Consider the following 19,421-nt stretch of genomic DNA (forward strand, 5'->3'; position numbering starts at 1 on the left):
AGAAGAGGTATGTTATACAATGTTCCTGCATTTTCCCAAAGCCTCTCACTAATACCTCTTCTCCAAGCTGCTGCAAAAGCCTGGGGAGAAAGAGATCATTCAGATGCCATGTCCCATTTAATGCTTGGTCTCCCTCCCAAGACTATGGCAATTCAGCACCACTTGTGGTGCTTAGTTTTATGACAGGCACAGCTGTCCAGCAGTCTTTGCAATATGATCAACTCATTTTGCAGTAGCATGCTGCACAGCTGACAGATTTTTCTTCACCCCCCTCCCAGTGGACCTGGGCTGAATATGGACAGACTTCGAAGCAAAAGGGTTCCTCTCAAACTGTGGCCTCATCTGAGCCACCCAGTTCTGGCATCACTTCTAGGACAGCTGGCACGGTAAATACACTCTTTGAATGCTCTCCTTCTTCAATAGGTATAACTTGGTGGGAAAACGGAGGTTAGCTGCCTCTTGAGGAGAAGCAATTTAACCACATGGGAAGAGCTCTGTTCAGTAGCCGTCACATGATGGAATTCAAAATAATTTCTACAAGTGCTGGTTGAGCACAGGAAAATCTTCACTGCGCCAGACCTGCAATGGATCTATTCAAAGATCTTTTGTAAAAAAAGCAAAACCTCTGTAACTAGAAATCATCAACTTCAGAATGAAGCACGATTTAGTGTCTTTTTCAAATTAATGCTAGCCTGAAAAAGCTGCCTAGTTAAACCACATTTCCACACCCCAGATCGTGTTTTAGGAGACCAGAGTAGCAGTTTCTAGAGTTTTGTTGGCTTTTACTTTCACCTGAACAAAAAGCTGACTTGCATCTTTATGACTTGCCACCAAGGTGTATGATGGAAGGGCAAATGTTTCTTCCAGACAAATATCACATTATCCCAGTATGGGTGGGAACTTTACTCACATTCATTGCAGCAAATAAAACATTTCTTATGAGAAATAAACTTTGGGGCAAAGCATCACAAACAAGCAGACTCTTTGTATACTGTTCTTTTAGTTGACTTATATGTTCCAAAGTAGAGTATTTTTTCCAAGACCAAAGCAAATACAGAAGGAATAGTACAGATAAATAGATCTATTAAGCCAAACAATTCTTCAAAAATTTGCAGCAGTTAATTCTAAAGACTGAATATAACTAACTTTAGAGAAATCAGACCTTAGTCTAGACAAAGCAAACTGTCCTATTAGCCAGCTGTTAGGTAGAATACTATGAGCTCTGGCAATGAGAGACTTTATTCACTGTCTTGATCACCAGCTATTTCTTCTGCAGGTAAAGACTTTAGTCATTGGCCGCTGTAGAAACAAAGGCATTTAAAATTCCTGGTTGTATCAGAATGAGTAACAATAACATTATGGTTTTACAGTTTCAGTCCTCATTAACTTTTGGCTTGAGACAGCTGACATTACTTACCAGCAGTAAAAGCTTAAAGTCAAGGGCTCCCAGGAGAAATACTTCTATACAAAGAAAAAAAAGTTTCTATAGAAACCAACAATCAGCATGACTGACTTCACCATATTCATTCTACTACTGAGGCTTCCATCATCAATCCAAAGTTATATCTAAACAAAAAAAAACAAGAAAAGGTTTGGTGGAATGTGTTAACTAATGAGCCACCACCACAATAGCTTCACAACTTAAGCAGGTCACGACAAACCCTCTAGAGAAAGAGTTCAACTTCAGTAAATGTACACAGAACCAAAGTTTGTAGGCACTTTACAAGGGGGTACTCTACTACAAATGCAGCAGAATACTGTTGATTAAAAAAAACAAAACCCACAAACTTTAGTCTTCAAATACCAAGAAGGGTATCTTGCCCATTCCCTGACTTTAGAAATTCAATTCTTTTGCTGTATTTGGTGGCCTTGAAATCTTTAAAATCCATCTGTCCATTAGGAAAGAACAATACAGGTAAGTATTTCCCCACCTCCCCAAACAGAAAAGCAGAAAACCAGAAAATCTGACTTTTAATGGAAGTACAGCTCCAGGTACTGAAGGCTACCCAGTAGCATTTAAAGCAGCACTTTGAGATATTTCACAGATTTTTCCAATGTACTATCCTACCTATTACCTACCAAACAGCAGTCACAGAGAAAACCCCTGGAGCGTAGCTGGCAAAACCAAAAGGACAAATAGAAAAGGTGCTTATATAGATTTTTATATGGGTATGAAACTTATATTAGTGGCCCACTGAGGCGCTCTCTTGAGTTTATCACTTTCAGACCAAAGCATTAGTATAAGCAGTGAGCACAGCGTGACAAATCCAGATGAGTCTGATGGAAATGCGCAGGTTGTCGTGTTGTTCTTCAATCACAGTGATCAAGACTTTTTCAAAATACGTGGTTGCTCTGATAGACAAACAGCTCTTTCAGATCTTTGGCAAATCTTTGGCTAACCAAATTTAAAATCAGTTTTAACACATTAATTGAAAAGATGTAAAGGCATGTCAAAATACAGAAGTAACGGATTTCTGGACATATAAATATTTAATCTTCATCCCCTGTACTTAAGATTTTTCCTCATGATTTCTTACTCCACTCAAATGAAATTTGTTTTTGAAACAGCATAGAAGTTTCTGCCCCCAAAATCTACACCACTACCATGTTTTAAACTTTAGGCCACAGAACTTACTAGTTTGTTGGGGTTTTTAAAAACTATTTCAATCTTATACTTAAGCAGTACATGGTTTGATGAGGTCAGCATTCTTGTTCTTTGTAAAGCACCTGGCATAATGAAGTCCTGGTCCATGAACAGATCTCCTAGTCATTATAGTCAACCATAAATTCTCTGTAAACTAAAAGCCAGGCTAAGAAGTAAACTTGAGCAGCTACACAGGATGCTCAAATCAAACGCCTTTTGCCACCTGGTTCTTCCAATGCTCTCATAAAATGACCATCACTGGAATCTAAGCATCTGCCCACCACAGCACTGCTGAAGCAGTTCAGTAGCATGGAACACTATTAGCAGAAGAAAATGCATTGCATGGAGTGCAACACAGTAATGCTTCCGTTACCCCGAGCAGAGTACCCACATGCAAACACTGTACTGCCATATGGAGTCAAAATAGGGAGCACTGACAACTGTAAAACAGAAGATCACATGTGGTGGGAGCAATCAGCAGAGAAGTCATCCAGGATAAAAGCAAGTATGACAAAGTACATAGAAGTGTGAAAGAGAAATATCTTCTTCCAGAAACTGCATACACTTAAAGGGAAAATAAAATAGAGAAAAAAAAAAAAAAGAAAGAAAGAAATCAAGAGATGAGTCAGTAATCAGTAGCATGAGACAAACTTGAACAAAAACCAAGAGCAAGAACATGAAAATACCATTTGACATCCTTCTTATGGTCCTACATCTGCTAATATGACGGATCACAAACACTTCCACCTTCTTTTTTGTGCAGAATATACACGTCTTCACAAAACGCATTTAGTTGCTATATACTTGGATAGAAATTAGATTTGCAGTTTGAAAAAATAAAAAAACCAGTATGAGAATACTCCCTCTCACATTTCTCCAGAAAACTTCTTTAAAACGCAACAAGGGCATAGAGATTGAACCTAGAAAAGCATTTTTCTGTTCATGATATTCTGTACAGTTTTCCGTATTTACACTGAAGCAAAGGAGCAGAAGTCTGAAGAAATTAAACACTTTGGAGTGCTAAAATCAAAACATAAGCAATACAATTTTTTAATTTCAGTATTTTAAAGTACAGAAAGTGGAAACTATGAATATCAAATACAAATTTAAACAAAGCCACTTGTCCTCCCCTAGAATAATCAATGTGAACTACTTATAGAAACTTACAAATTTAAAGTAAAATCGAAACAAAATAAATACTGTACATACACTTTCCCTGCCTGCAGGCAAAAGAGGATGGGAAATACTGTTCTGAATTGAAAAAAATGCTCTTAAAGCTGCAGCATCCCATTTCCCAGCCAAATACTTAACACAGTAGTGCGTTTCTGTAAAAAGGAAGACACACATACACCGACCCCTACTGAGCAGACAAGCTAATATTTTCAGAGACATTAGAAGGAAAGATAGAAATTAGACTGAGTAGAAAAAGGAGAGGACCAGCAAAACATTACTACAAAACTAGTAAATATAGCCAAGAACTAGCCCCTTTCTTTTTTTTCTTTCCAAATTCCATGTTTTAAAAAAAAAAAAGATTCACCAAAGCATTGGCAGCAATAGACATTTCCCAGCAGAAGTGACAATACATATCAATATAATCTCTTAAAGTGATCCCTTTCATTCCCTTCCCACAGCATGAAACTCTTATGGCTTAATTTATATTAAAAGTAGAAAAAGGTTTTTTTTTCCCAACAGAAATGCAGCCTATGAAGAACATGCATTTCCTTATCAGTGCTACTTATATTTCCCATCCACTGCATGATTTATCACTCATACGCTCCCACAAAGAGGGTTACTAGGGTGGACTTTTTGTTGGGTTTTTTTGTTTTGGGTTTTTTTTGGAAAAATGGATGTTGCAGCTTTTAATCTTGTTTAACCACAAATAGTAAGGCCCTTGGTTCCATGTATATTTCTTCTGTGAAAGAGTATCTCTGGGCTCACTCAACCCCAGAGCTACAAACAGCTTTTAATGGTCTGGAAGTATTACGTGAATGAAACTCTGGAAAGACACTAGATTTGGGGGTCATGGTGGGGGTGTGAAGGGATGGGTGGGCATGTGGAGCCTAAATAGGGCACTAGTTAGAGGCTCGTAGTATGAGGTCGTTCTAGCTTCAGTTCTGCTTGGTCTCCACAATTACCAAAAAGGGGGTAACAAGATTCAAATCAGCTCTGACTCTGAAACCCTGCAAAAATTTTCAACATTTACAACTTCCTGGCCTTGTGAACGACAGTAGTTTATGCCATATAGCAAAGCCTAGGGAAAGCTGAAGCTTCTAAAATGTGATCATGACACTGTGCTCTCTTATATCTCTACTAAGGACAACACAAGCACTTCAACCACCAAAAAAACAAAACCCCCATGTGATCAGAAAGCAACAATTTTAACTCTCAACATCTAACCCTTTCAAAATTGTCTTTAAGAATGGATTAATGTAGAGTATTATAGGTTGCATAGGTCATCTACCTCAGAGGTCAACAAAGGCTACCCTGTAGCCAGGGTTTATTAGCAAGTATAGTAGGAGAAGAAAAGGGAAAGTTGCTGGAAGAGTCTTTGATATAGTTTCTAGGTGGTCTTTCCATTTTCATGTTTGTTTGTTTGTTGTTGTTATTTTTTCGATTGCAGGAACATGAGAACTTAAGAGAATGGGAAAACCCCTACAGTATTTCATTTCCTATTGTTCTGTCTACAAAAAAAAAAAGTTTTATGCCAAATCCAAGTTCTCTGACTTTTCAAAAAAGGTTATCCTTGAAAACGAGTTACCATAGCAGGCTTAATTCTCTTTGTTGTCCAGTCACTGTTCCCTACTCCCTCCCTCTTCCACCCCAGGTGAGACAGCAAGGGAAAACCAGGGCTTTTTCTGTCCACTACAACAACACAAAGTTCAGTCCATCTACAGAAAGATTGGTGCAGTAGTGTTTTCATCTAGAACACAATAAAAATATCCCTACATACAAGTACACAAAACAAGTGAGGTCATCACATCCTCTTCATGAGCTACCAGGAGACTTTTTTTTTTCCTTTTTTTTTTCTTTTTTAAAAAAAATTTTTAAATACCACTTATCATGGCAATTTCTTTTAAATTACTTGTTCTGATGTGGAACATCAGAATTAACTTCTGCTGGAAGCATGGATATTTGAAGAAAATGGGAATGAACCTCTGCCTGTTGACAGCCTGTGAAGAGACTATTACATAAATTCAGTGGAGAGCCACTTTGAAATAAAAGGTAGAAAGTAGAGTAAAGAAAGAATAAAACCAAGAAGAAATAATATATATGGGTCCAGCCACATCTGTGTTCCAATAATGAGATACAGATAAATAATGCAGATGGTCAGAAAAGAGACTTTGTATAAGCCACTCACATGTACAAGAAAGCATACTCCATATTTTAAAATTCCTTACTCCAGATTCTATTCTGGCATACTTCTACTTCAGATAAGTGTTCTCAAAACTCTGCCTTTATGGAGAGAGAGCTCATTCTTCATTCTGCTCTGAATCTGACTGCTGCCCTACACTGGAATTTTCTATTCTTAAAAACTATACAGCCAGCAACTAGGAAACAGTTTGGTTCAATATGCTAAAGCTGAAACAGTTTCCAAAGCCTGTCAGGTATTAATCCATTTGCTTAAGCACAGAGAGTATTTATGAGTATGTAATTTTAACTAATATTGACAACATAATTTATTTCTTTGACTTACTTTGGTGTGAACATTTTAGAAGACAGTTAAAATATTGTCTTTTAACGATTTCCATCTGGAAAACATAGCACCTGAGAACAGCAAGTACTTTTAGTCACTTTCAGCACCTGTAGAGTAAGTACCTCTTAGCTTATCTTCTGCTTTTTAGAAATCCTTTGTTAACTCCATTCCCAATAATCTAAACAAGGTTGAGAGCTTGCATTAAATTAAAAAAAAATAAAATTAAAAAAGACTGAAAACATGCTTTTGTGAAACCATAATTAGCAAACCACAAAAAGGTTAAAAAAATTCACTCATACACACGCACACAAAACTATAAACTCAAGTCAATACAATGTAAAAGCAGGGCTGCAAAAAAACACTCCTCAATCATAATTTTCAAGCTCCAGAGGAAGTAAAGCCATGAAAGCTACCTGACTTATTTGCAGTTGCATTGTTTTGATGTTTCTCAACTTAGAAACAGGACAACATACTGCTAAATAGTTTTAACCCTGCAACAATCAAAACCACCTGACATCAGAACTACTTCCATAAATTTGTAAAGGCATTAATAATCTAGGCTAGATAAAAATAATTCTGCACAAATATTCTGGAAAGTCCAACTGCATTTGTTTTTAAACGACATCAAGACAGAACGATTCCAGTATAGAATATGGAGAAAGGAAAAACTGGTATGGAAAGTTAAATCAATTCAATGACTTGGATAGCTATGCCTGAGTATTTTTACTCTTAGCAACAAAAAAAAAAAAAAAAAAAAAAAAAAAAGCCTGAACAACCAAGAATATTGTTGTCACTAGCATATTAATGTTTACATTTTGGCTGGACCCTGCAAAATGCCCTTTTTCCAGAATCAAGTAAAAGTATTCACCTTTCCACCTTCATCCCCATCCCCTAAAAGTTAAATATTTAATTTTATATTACAGAAAAATACAAATTTAAAATCAAAATTATTTACAATAATTCAGAATCGGCATTTGCTATCAGCTCTGTATGAAGCCTGACACAAATGATTATTCTGATACCAGTAAGCTACTTAATGCTTATATATGCACCAGTTAAGAGTTTTAATTGGCTGTCTCGCCCAGCTTTGAAAGCAACACACATTCTCCTGCCTTCCTGACTCTTCAGTAAAATGTGTTTAAAGTACACTATTAGTATTTTAATGCTTCTTCCATGCTACATTAAGTAATATGACAAATCTTAAGACTGCAATGTATATCTTACGAAGTTATTTCAGAGTAATTGTTCTGAAGAAACATTTATCTTAACTGATGTCCCCACTCCTCCAAAAAGATACATAAGGTTTCCCTCCTTTGTACCAACTCTTAAATAACCTGTACAAATGCAATTTCAGGGAGCCTTTTTACAGAAGAAAATCATCAGACATCATCAGGAGGAAAAGGATGCGCTCCAATTTGGAGGAAAGGGGTGCAGTTTAAGACAAGTTAGCTACTGGACTGACATAAGAAGATCCTTCTGTCTTTAGGAGTCTCTTCTAGTCCATCAAATAAATAAATCTGTATTGAAGAGGACAGGTCAAAAAATAATCAAGCTGGCAGAGAATATGCAACTTGCAAGTCAACAGAAGCCCAGCCAATAGCTTACAAAAAGCAGGAAAAAAAAATAAGATTCCATATGCCTTAATTTAAAAAATAATTAATAATGTATCTCACCCCTATTTAAGACTATAACCTGAATATCAAATTTAGGAGTCCAGACTAATCACAATTAATGTGGCTCTCCACTGCACCAAACATACATTATCAAAACAATTAAAAACTTTCACATTCTTAAATCTAAATTAATAAACCCCACAAAAAAGTCTTCCAAATAAATAGTTTTTTTAAATGAATTTAAAAGTTGTCAAAATCTATCAGAAATAAATTATTGATAAACCACCTTCATCATCTTCCCCTCATTAATTAGGTCAGAAACTACCAGCAACAAATGATATTCAAGCCCTGATGAGAGACTATTTCTCACAGTCCATGTCTCTCTGAAGATTTCCCCATTCCTGTATGGTTATTGCTGAGCAGGTGTGGCACAGTGAAAATGCAGCATTGGGTTGTTTTTTTTTTTGTTTGTTTTTTGTTTTTTCTCTTTCTTTCTCATTTTTGTTCATCAGGCAGTGTTTTATATATGGTACATGCAAGTCTGCTTCAAGCAGAGGAATAACAGCAGCTCCAGGCTCTGTTGACCTCAATACTGGTCTGTGTAGGAAAGACAGCAGTAGTAGAAGTAGCAGCTACATTAAACAAAGAAGCGTGCATGGCCATTCCGGTTCAGCTTCAAGATCTTCCCAAGGCGTTGTTTAGCAGTTGCCATTCCTTTCTTTGGACGTTTGCCTAGAAAATGAAATCAAGTGCTTCAATCAAGAATTTCAGAACAAATTTTTAGCATTGTAGAACAAAGATGAAACCCAGCTTTCAAGCTGAAGCAGGCAAAATTTTCACCTGAATCAGTTTCAAGGGGGAAAAAAAAGAAAAAAAAAAAGAAAAAAAAAAGAAAAAAAAAAGCTCTGACTAGCATTATCATAAATAAAACAATTATGTTATTTACAAACATTTCCAGTCTAGGGAAGGGCAGTGGGTGTGGTAGGGGAAAAACCTAAACTGAGCTTCCTAAATTTTGGTCAAGTTATTCCCTTGAGTAAATTATAGAAAATAAACTAGAAACTAAAAATTAAATAGTATGATCATCAGACTATTTTTTGAAACGTCACAGCTTTTAAACCTTCACTTCAATAACTGATTCAGGCCAGTGTTTCAGAGTACAGTTGTGGTTCTGTTCCCTGTAATAAATGCAAAACAGATACACCTGCAGAGGTGCAACAGTAACTATGAAAGTTTCACCTGGCCACACACCCAGTCAGATCTCTCTTAATTCCACCTCTACACATTCTGTGCCAAAATCTGAGTGTCCACAGGATGCCCATTTTGTATTTTTTCCTCAAGGTCTAACCCTGTCCTTTTTTTTTTTTTTTTTTTTTTCCAGTTTCTGCATCTAACAGCTCTTTTTGATGTTTACAATCTCCTTTTCCTAGTCTTCTTTTTCCTTTTTTCCCCACTCTGGCAAGAGGACAGAGATAAACATTACCTTTTGTCGCCTGGTTGCTGATAGGGGGTGGATTTGATGCTGGCCTCTTTGTTGGGTGAAGTGGTACAGACAAGGATGTTTCACCATATGGCCTGTCAGGGCTAAGGCTGCCATCACTCAGCCGACATTCTCCTTGAATTAGACTGGAGTCTCGTGTATACTTGCTATGCTGAAAACTCAAGCTGTTGTTGTGGACTATACTTCTGTTTTCCTGAACCTTATGACTGGCTTCTGATGCACCCTCTTTCTTGATATATTTTTGAGTTTTACTTGGATCCTAGTATGGAAATGAGGAGAAGAAAAAAAGTAGAAGTTAATACCTTCTGGCTACAAGTTCACTCCAGTTTTTCTAATTATACTACTGTATCTTTGAAAATGATATTTCAGTTCCACCAGTGCTTGATCACTTCAACATTCCATCATTTAGTAAAGATACCTCTTAAAATAAGATATAACACAGTATATTATCTCTGTGCAAGCTTTTCCATATGCACTTAAGGCCTATAGATTAATCACACATACAAGTGTACTCAATTTCACTACTTTTTGGGTTTAGTTTGCAGTGATCGAAACAAACGCAATTGCTCTTGATTAAATTTGCCACTATAGCAAGTCATACCATAACCATTGACTACCTAAACAGGCAATTTCTTTACAATATTCAGCTGATGAGAGAACAAATGCTAAACTGGCAATTACAAGCTGTAAGGAGTATCATGTAGTTAGATATTCTTACCAAAAAAACCTACAAAACATGTAGCTAAAATACAGCTATTAAATAGCACTGTTATTTTGCAACTTTAATTGTCCTATTTAATTGTTAAATTGTTCTAATACTTCTAGCACAGACAAGTTTAGAAATACTAAAAAGTTCAGAGTATAAGACATACAACCTTTCATTCATATATTCTTTGCTGGATTCCACCTGGACATCAGAAAGCAAAAATATTCCTACCTGCTGACTGCTGAAAGGTTGTATCAGTTTGGCAGTACCTAAGCAAGTATCTTTACTATAAATACTATCAACAGGTTCCATTTGTTCTGATGCTCTGGTTGGGAATAACAATGAATAAACAATACAATGCTACCCCAGTTAGACTGAACGTAAATTCACACTTTTTCTTATAAAGTATTTTTTATTTTTCAAGATACTGCCCGGAGCATCTTAATACTAGTCACTATGACAGGAGAGAGTTTGAAAGAAAAAACACCGCCACCACCACAATAATGAAAGAAAGCATGACAAAAATATAACAGTTACCAGAAGCAGAAGTATCTATTATCAGAATTGCAGTGTGGAAAGACCTGTCCACCATGCTTTCAGTACTTACAACTTCATGATCTCTTTTTCTTATAAAAGTGGGTTCAAAATGTTTAAAATATTGCTTTACCTGAGGGGTAATCCTCGAAGCTTCATTCAGTTGTCTGGCCCATGCTGAAGTCCCCAACTCTCCTTCCTCTTCCTTCACAGACCTACCTAAAGAGAGGTTCAACAAGCTTCAATTTTAAAATCAGTAACTAGGAATACAAAGTTAATTATACATTTGAATGACTTTAAAATTAAAACAAGAAAGAAAGGAAAATACAACGGAAACTATTTCCTAGATACAAAATAAAAGTTGTCAGAGCTACTTGGTTCTACACACTAAATAGGAAAAACAATCTCACAGTATAAATACACCTAATTACAGATCCATATAGCACAGTAAGAAGGTCAGACAAATACAATAATCCAAATTTGAAAGTACTGATGTTGAAGACAGCTTACTTTCCTTTTTACACTACAGTTTTCTACCATGGCTTTGTATCATGAGGAGTTCATACAAAGATGGACATTTAATTTTCAGGTATTATTGACTGCATTCTTTCTAAGCACTGATGTGCTATTCAGGTACAACGTATGGAAGATCTATGCTGACAGGCCTAGAGAAGTAGTGTCCAGATTGAAAACACATTTACAATACAGTTAACTTGCAAAATTAAGGGTATCTCAATACATCAATTTAATTCAAATTTGGAGAGATCGAAAGGTTTTGCAAAACCTGCCAGCTAAGAAGCGGAGTTTCATCTTCTTCACCTATGGAGTTTGATACATGTACTGGGTCGAGCTGGAGCAGATTTTTTTTCCTAACAGTCCGTATTAAGCTGTATTTTAGATTTGTGGCTAAACCAGTGTTAAAAACACAACAAAGTTTTCGGCTGTTGCTGAACGGTGCTTGCACAGTGTCACTGCTTTCTCTTTCCCCACTCTGCCCCCTGCAGTAAGTAGGCTGGGGGAGGCAAGAGACTGAGAGGGGACACAGCCAGGACAGCTGACTTGAATTGGCCAAAGGGATATTTAATATCATACGTCATGCTTGGCAATAAAAAATGGGGTAGAGGAAGCGGCTGGGGGAAAGGCAGACTTCCGAGGTAGTCATTGCTTGGAGACTGCCTGGGCATCAGTCTGCTTGAAGACGGTGGTGAGTGACTGCCTTTGCACCGCTTGTTTCTTTTCCTCTTTCCTTCACTTACTACACTGTCTTTAAGTCACCCCATGAATCTTGTCACTTTTGCTCTTTCTATTCTTGCCCCTATCCCACAGGGCGGGGGGAAAGAACTAGTGGCTGTGTGGGTTGCATAGCTGTTGGCCTGAGTCGGCCCACCACAATTCTGAAACCCTGATATTATGTTTTTCATAAAGTTACAAAGATGGAAAAGCACTGTATGTGTCTGCGTGGTTTGCTGGTTGGAGGTTTTTTCTTGGTGGTGGTTTTGTTTATTTGGTTGGCTGGTTGGTGGGGTTTTTTAACAGCTTCAGTTACCAGAACACAGTCCATGACATCACATTAGGCTTTCCTGTCATCCACGTAAACAAAACCCAACATACTATATTTGTTCTTTGAATTAGCACCCTATTTGTTGGTGGGGTTCTATGTTTCGCATCAGCAAAGCTATAATCCTCTTCCATTTCCCTCTCAAGAAAAGAATTTTCAAACATAATGACTCTCTGTTCCAGGAAGTGATTTTGATTCCTTTGAGGGGATTAGTGTTAATGTTCTGCTGTCTGTCATTCCCAAAATGAATTTAACAGATGTATGTTTTCCACAGACATCAAAATGCCACTGACAAAAAAATTACCTCTGAAGTCTCCTCTTCAAGATTAGATTCTACTTCAATGCACTGCATTGATAGCAGAATTACAGGACTAAAGCCAAATTTGCCTTCCAAAGACACATGAAAAATCACCAAGCAGATTCCTATGGATATCTAAGTAACACACATGCCATGAAAGCTGCAAGCATGATGGTTCCGTCAATCTTTTCTGAAGATTACACTTTCAATAAGGACACTACACTTTCAATCTAGCCATAACTTTGCCATTCTTGTAAGGATGCCACATAACTTTTAGATGACAATAGTTAGAAGATGTATTTTGATGACCTCTCAAGCTAAGCTTGTCCCAGTTTTCAGAAAAAACATTTAAATTTTATAGAAAAACCAAACCAAAGAACAAACCTTTTCAAATGCTGATCTGACTTACTTAAAAACTTAGTGACAAATCTAAAAGTTTAAGTGCTTATTCTGAGCAGTTTGTCCAAGAGCAGAGCACAGCAGTGTCATCAGTTCAGATACCTACCACATTCTGTTGTTTTGCAGCTCTGAGATGGCTGTCTGTCTTTATGCCGACTCCTGGGGTAGCTTTTGTGTTCCTGAAGAGAGGTTCTTTTATCTGTGCAGTCTGTGCTTTGAGTATGACCTGGTAAACATGTAGTATAGTGCAATCCTGCCATAGAAAGCATGCCCTGAATAGCTTCTTCTTCTGTACTTGTCGAGGTAGGACATTCCCTAGAAAAATAAAGGGGTATTAAGCAGTTCAAAACAGAACCCTAAATTTCTCTGAAGGAATGATTTTTACATAGGTATGAAGCAAAGCCCATAAATATGTGTGAAAAGGTCTAACTGTTTATAAATAAATGCCTACAACATGCTTACTTTTTACTGGGAGTTTCGTTTCTGGATGGCTTCTGGGTATTTTGACAAAGGTGTCTCGTGACCTTGGATTCCTCTTTGAAATTTGATGTTACTTCCTGTTTCTCTTCATCACCTGAGCTTTCCGACTCCTCTGTGGAGGAATCCTTCTGCTGAAACAAGAGGAAACAGTATGCAGAATGGTCACCATGCGTCCTAAATACAGATGCTACCTTAATTTATGCTAAGTAAAAAATGCAAAAGCTTCCAGGTCCAACTTTTTTATATATATAGTATTCAGAATGCAGTTAATTTGAATATAGCAACTGAGATGCTACACATCCAAATTTTGTAACATTGAGAAGTACACACTCCAGCAATACAGAAAGCATCTCCAAAATCCATTTTCTTACAGAAATCACTACACACATTAAACCATGCACAAATTATTGTATTATCTTTAAAGAGAGCACTGATTATTCCTATCTTCTATATTCAAAGTAGAGAAAAAATATGCAAGTATGGTTCCAAGCAGCAGCCAGAACTGATGCCTATTACATACAACGGGACATATCCTGCCCCAAGTAACTGTTTCTGGTTCCTGCTCTCACAAAAGAGAACTTTCAGCAGCAGCATCTCTCTTCTGAGTGACAGAAGCTCTCAGGTAAATCCAGAACACAGCGGGAACAGAGACATAGCAGCTGTTGCCTCTTTTATAGTGGCACAGCCTCATTTCATGAATGAAAGGTCTTTTCAGCTCCTGCTGAGATTACAGCTTGTATGGGCAGGAGCTTCTCAAAGGTGGAGCAACCATGTGAGACTCAATATGCCTTTACCTGAAGCAGGGGCTACAATTGATATGTTCCATCTTGGTAATTTAGACTAATCGACTTTCAACATGTACAGAGAACGCCCCAATTTTTTTCAAGTCAAGAAATATACATGACATTCAATAAAAGCGTTGAAAGTGGAAGATGAGAACATGGAGGAATCATAGTCCTTCAAGACTGACACCACTACCCTATCATCAAAAACGGAACTGGAATGAATGAAGTGCATTGTATCACCACGGGATGTTTTTATACAATAGCTTCATTCACAAGAGCAGCTTATTAATCTTTGACACTTGGAAAGCGACACAAATGGGCAATTAAATTATAACTATGACTCAATGTTAGTAATAAAGCTATTATCGTGTTTTGTTGAGATCTTCTTTGGTGCAATATAAAAACATAGAAAGGATTTACAGGAGCTACTGAGATGGTTCATTTTGAATATATCATTACAAAAGACAAATTAAACAAGCAGAAACATTATTCCACTAGATACTATTAGAAATTAAGAAGCAGAAGGATATAAAAGGAACTGAGAGAGTAAGTGGTGTTAATATACAACATTTCACTCAATGACAAAGTCATTCAAAACTGGCTACATTCTCCTGTGAAGATGAAATATATCACTTCTGAATAACTATTGATTCTGTTTCTTAAAAAAGGAAACCTGCTGAGCCAAAATTGCTGACAATGCAGTTTAGGAAACCAGAAGAAGCCACATCATGAAGGTTTCCATCACTTATTCCAACATCTAGATAAGGTAATGATTTAAGACAATAAATATTAAAAACAGATATTGACCACCATGAAAAAATTTGAAGACTTCTTGTAAAGTCTTATAATAGGCTGATGATTGAAAGAAAGACCAAAGCGTTAGTTTTCCAGAAGCACAAAATAAAAGTTTGAGGTAATCACTCCACCCTACTAGCATTTTATTTCTATCCAATTAAAATTGTAATTAGTAAGTCAGAGCACAATTTTGCAAGGGAAAAAATAATTAAAGTATTTGTATATACATATGTACAGTTCTAAACACTAAAAGTTGTAATACAAATAGATGCATGTAAACATATACACATGTACATGTGTGTGCATGCATTTATATTGCATTTAGTTGTAAAGAAATCACTACAGTCTAGATCCTCAAATGGAGGGTTCCCATTTATTTCAAATAGTCTAAAACAACTCAGTAGAATTTAGCCACTTCACCTTATTTAAAAAGCTGAAGGCCTAAAAGATTGTTTCCATTTAACCATGCTCTAAAATCAAACTGTGTGACAGATACTCATAATTCTAAAGATGAAATTTAGACTTGTTATGGAAGAAATGAACAAAACAACTAGGATCTAACTTTTCTCAGACTTTGCACGTTCCAGAGCAGGGCTCATCCTTTGCCAGCCCCACTTCAATGACAAGAAAGATCATAAAATTTAGCTCAAGGCATCATATCTTGTCATTTTCCTCAACACTAGAATAAATGAAGAATGAGGAAGAACTGTAAGTTTGCGATATTAACTTCAACAAAAATTAAGTACTTTGTTAATGCTCTTTTGACACAAACTTTGACCAGATAAATTTGAAATCAGTGAGCAAAATTACATTTAATTGTTTCATTCACTTTTGTGACTTTTTCTAGCTATACCTGTGTAGTGCAATCAGGCTCAGATTCTTCTGAATCAGAAATATCAGAGTACTCTGAGGATCCATTCCTGAGTTCTGATTTCACACTTTCAAAGAACACTGAGGAGAGAAAAATTAAAATATAAGACCCAACTTTTATTACATACAACATTTAACAATTCTTTTGGAAGTAAAGAACAAGGAACACATATTCAGTTTTTAACAGTCTGTAAACAAAAACACATCCACATACTGATCTGGTTCACAGCCAAGTTTGCTTAAAACTCTAGTGAGTTGTCTGCTGTTGACCAATAGATTCCTCAATCAGCTCGCTGGATGAAATCAGAGGAAAAGAAATCAGGTGCAGTAGGAGCATATTTTTTTTTCTCTCCCATAGACCACACACTCACAGATGGCACCTTGGGCAATTTCTGCTTTTGTATATCAGCTAGAGTCAGAGAAGTGGCTCTCAGAAAACGTTAATTAGAAATAATCTTCAATATTACTTTGTCTTAGACTCTTTGAACCTGAAATTTCCTTGTTTAAAAATAAAAGCAGTTACACAGAAATGCTAAACATGGAACTCAGAATAGTAAGTAATTTAAAGGTTAAAAAAAAAATCATTGCATTACTTGCAATTTTACTTTTACATCAAAATTTACCGGCATATTCTCCTTGTTTTGTGCTACTACAGAGCTGCCAATCAGGGGTCAAACTGCAGACTTGTTAAAGACAATTAAAATATTACTGTGATGATACACAATATACTTGCACTGGTTTTCATCACAGAAAGACATGAAAAGGAAGAGGAGGAGAGGAAATACCAACTTTAGATATGCTTTTTGCTAGTAGTAAGATAAAGTACTAATCAGAGAATGAAGTGTCAAAATAGACATCAAAAACACTGGCATATGACAAAGCAATCAATCAAATCATCCACCTAGTCCACATGGTTTACTTTTTTAATCGCTGAAAGAACTCAAACATGAAGTAGCTGAGCAGCTCTCAGAAGCATGTCTTCTTAAAAGACAGCATATGTCCCAAACAACCACGAGTAGGAACACATTTGCAAGTGTTCAGAATCCAAGGCTCAAGGTCAGTGGGCTGTATACCTGTGTCAAGGCTGCTGGCAGAAATCTTGATTAAGTACCAATTTGTGAAAGACTACAGTATGCAGAGTATGCGGATAAAGCAAGCAACATTTTTTTTTCAAGTTTTCCAGTACTTACAGTTTCATATAAAACTATGCTGAAGCCAAACCAACATTTTAACTTTACCTCTGGAATGAAGACAAGTAAAGTTAAAATGTAGGTTTGGTTTCAGCATAGTTTTATACAAAACCACATAAACAGAATGCAATTCTTCATAACTCATTAATTATGCAAGCATAAAAGATGTGCCTGTAACCCTATATACACTGCAATTCTAGCAGGATTTTGTTCCTATTGTAGACTGTGACAAAGCTCATAAATAGGCATCAAATATATTTCAATGGATATTATTAATTTCTAAACACTGCATAACTGGAAATTATTTTTAGAGTCAGAAGAAAGCTAAGAATGAGATAGGTTGTCAGAAAGTGAGTAACGTGAACAGCTGAGACCAAAATCTAGAAGACTAATTAAGATAGTATTAGAAAGAACTGTGAGGAATATCCAAACACAGTAAATGAGCAACACCACCACTGTATATGAAGGTAAGCTAAATAAAGTAATGCTCAACATATGACAATAAAATGAATATTCTAAATTACTGTCGTTCGAAAGAACCCAAGGGATTTCTGATGATAACTCAAGTCTTCAACTCATTTCAAAAAGGCAAACAAGATTCTAGGACAAGCCATTGCATGCATGATACAGAAAATAATACCATTACATAGCTCAAATGAATCTTCCTTTGGACTACTGCCTTTTTCAAAGAAAAAAAAAGTGCTCCAAACTTAGAGACAATTTAAAGGAAAGGGCAAGAACAATTAAGGATATCTAAGTATGCTCACATGTGGAGCTTCAGATCTTAGGCAAAAATTAATGTGTAAATAACGAACCACAATTTGAAAATAAACAACCTTCATCATAAAGGCTCCTCAGGAACTTTTCTTCTGTCTTAAGGAACTGGAAAATTCTAATTATTAAAATGAAAAAAACTATTAAGAAGAAATGTGAGTCTTCATATAAGAAGGCAAATGATTCCATGAGACAGAAAAAAAAAAAAACCTGGACATGTAAATAATTAGTAAAATATACAGATTTATAAAAGCAGTGCTAAATACAGAGCCTCACACTTCAGAAGCCCTCTCACCTTCTCACAGAGATTAACTGATGATACCCTACTAAGAGGGACAAATTATTTGTTGTCTGCCTACTATCTATATGATCTAGACTGAATGGCTAAAGCCACCTATCATTAATGACACATTCCTGGTTCACCTGGGGCTGGGTACTAGCACATATGACATAACACACTGTATGAGCCTCAGGTTTGATCCAGTTTGGCTATGCCAATATTCCTTTATGTGGCCATACCATTGTCCATTTTTACCACTTCTTTATTTTGCAAACTCTGTGCAAAAAGATTACTGTAGTTTTCTCACCCTTCCCTTTCACATACAGGTTTCAGATACATTTACTGATCTTCACAACAACACATCATGTATTATTAGGACCCCTCATTTCTTCATCCATGAATGTGATTTGTGATTCAGATTTTTAAAAATTCAGTCTAAATATACAAGTTGGGTTTTGGTTTTTTTATTGTTGTTTTTGTGAATTACCTTAGTAATCACTATTGTTACTTTAAAATGAACCAGTCTGCCCTCAGGTAAAGTTATGGCTCTGCATGCTTCCAGAGACTGGGAGGAGTATTCCAGAAATCAGGTGAATGAAAGCAGTCACCATCTGTAAGATCAGGCTAAGCTACTGTGAATTCCAAAAAATTTCTGAAATCACCTTCTCTTCATCCACCCAAAGTAACTTGCTCTGTTAAGCACAGCACTTGATCTTTGTCTCTCTGATAACACTGGCTCATCATTTAGAGACAGGATCTTGGCATGACACACAAAGCTATACAGAGCTTGATCTGCTTAAAGGCATCTCTCCATGGACATGGCCTCTTGGCCTAAATCCCAGTAAGAACAATGGAAGGTAGCAGCTGTTAGAGAAACAGGTAGTTCCTTTTATGAAATTCTCTACAGAAGAATACATTTTCTCTCTCTCTCTCTGTAGACCTTCAGTGAGGGCAAAATAATTACAGGTAGGTGATCTTTGACACGGAAGTTTGAAGACTTACTTCCATTAAAAATACCAGCGACAGTCCTGAATACTCAGTTTCTGGAAGAACAATCTCAACATTGACTTCTAGTTGTAAGTACATTTCTTACATTTAGACACACACTGCCATATTCATTCTGTATCAAATAAGAGCAACAATTTTGAAGAAAATCTGCACCTCCTCTGTATGTTTTAATCTTTGATTCAACTATAGTTTCATTAACTTAGTTTAATTTTGAAAGTGAAAAAACACCACACATGCCTAAGACCTCACTCAACAAGCTCTTTGCCTTGTTGGTTCATAAGTACCCAAGAGG

At 36.5% G+C, this 19,421-nt stretch overlaps 1 protein-coding gene across 2 annotated transcripts in view; it reads right to left on the minus strand.

Annotated features, from left to right (window-relative positions):
* Window positions 1-8,406: 8,406 nt before the first annotated feature.
* Window positions 8,407-19,421, minus strand: part of KDM7A (lysine demethylase 7A) — a 63,441-nt gene continuing 52,426 nt past the window's right edge. Inside the window, exons 15-20 of one of the 2 annotated variants that reach the window (XM_075755300.1) lie at window positions 15,861-15,958; window positions 13,410-13,558; window positions 13,050-13,262; window positions 10,826-10,907; window positions 9,435-9,711; window positions 8,407-8,683 (exon numbers count right to left, since the gene is read on the minus strand). In XM_075755300.1, the coding sequence (XP_075611415.1) occupies window positions 8,589-8,683; window positions 9,435-9,711; window positions 10,826-10,907; window positions 13,050-13,262; window positions 13,410-13,558; window positions 15,861-15,958 (914 nt within the window). In that variant the 3' untranslated portion in view covers window positions 8,407-8,588. The remainder of the gene's footprint in view (window positions 8,684-9,434; window positions 9,712-10,825; window positions 10,908-13,049; window positions 13,263-13,409; window positions 13,559-15,860; window positions 15,959-19,421) is intronic. The other variant, XM_075755293.1, reaches the window with a different exon arrangement.

Source organism: Balearica regulorum, chromosome 1 (genome assembly GCF_011004875.1).
Source record: "Balearica regulorum gibbericeps isolate bBalReg1 chromosome 1, bBalReg1.pri, whole genome shotgun sequence".
NCBI classification, from domain to species: Eukaryota; Metazoa; Chordata; class Aves; order Gruiformes; family Gruidae; genus Balearica; species Balearica regulorum.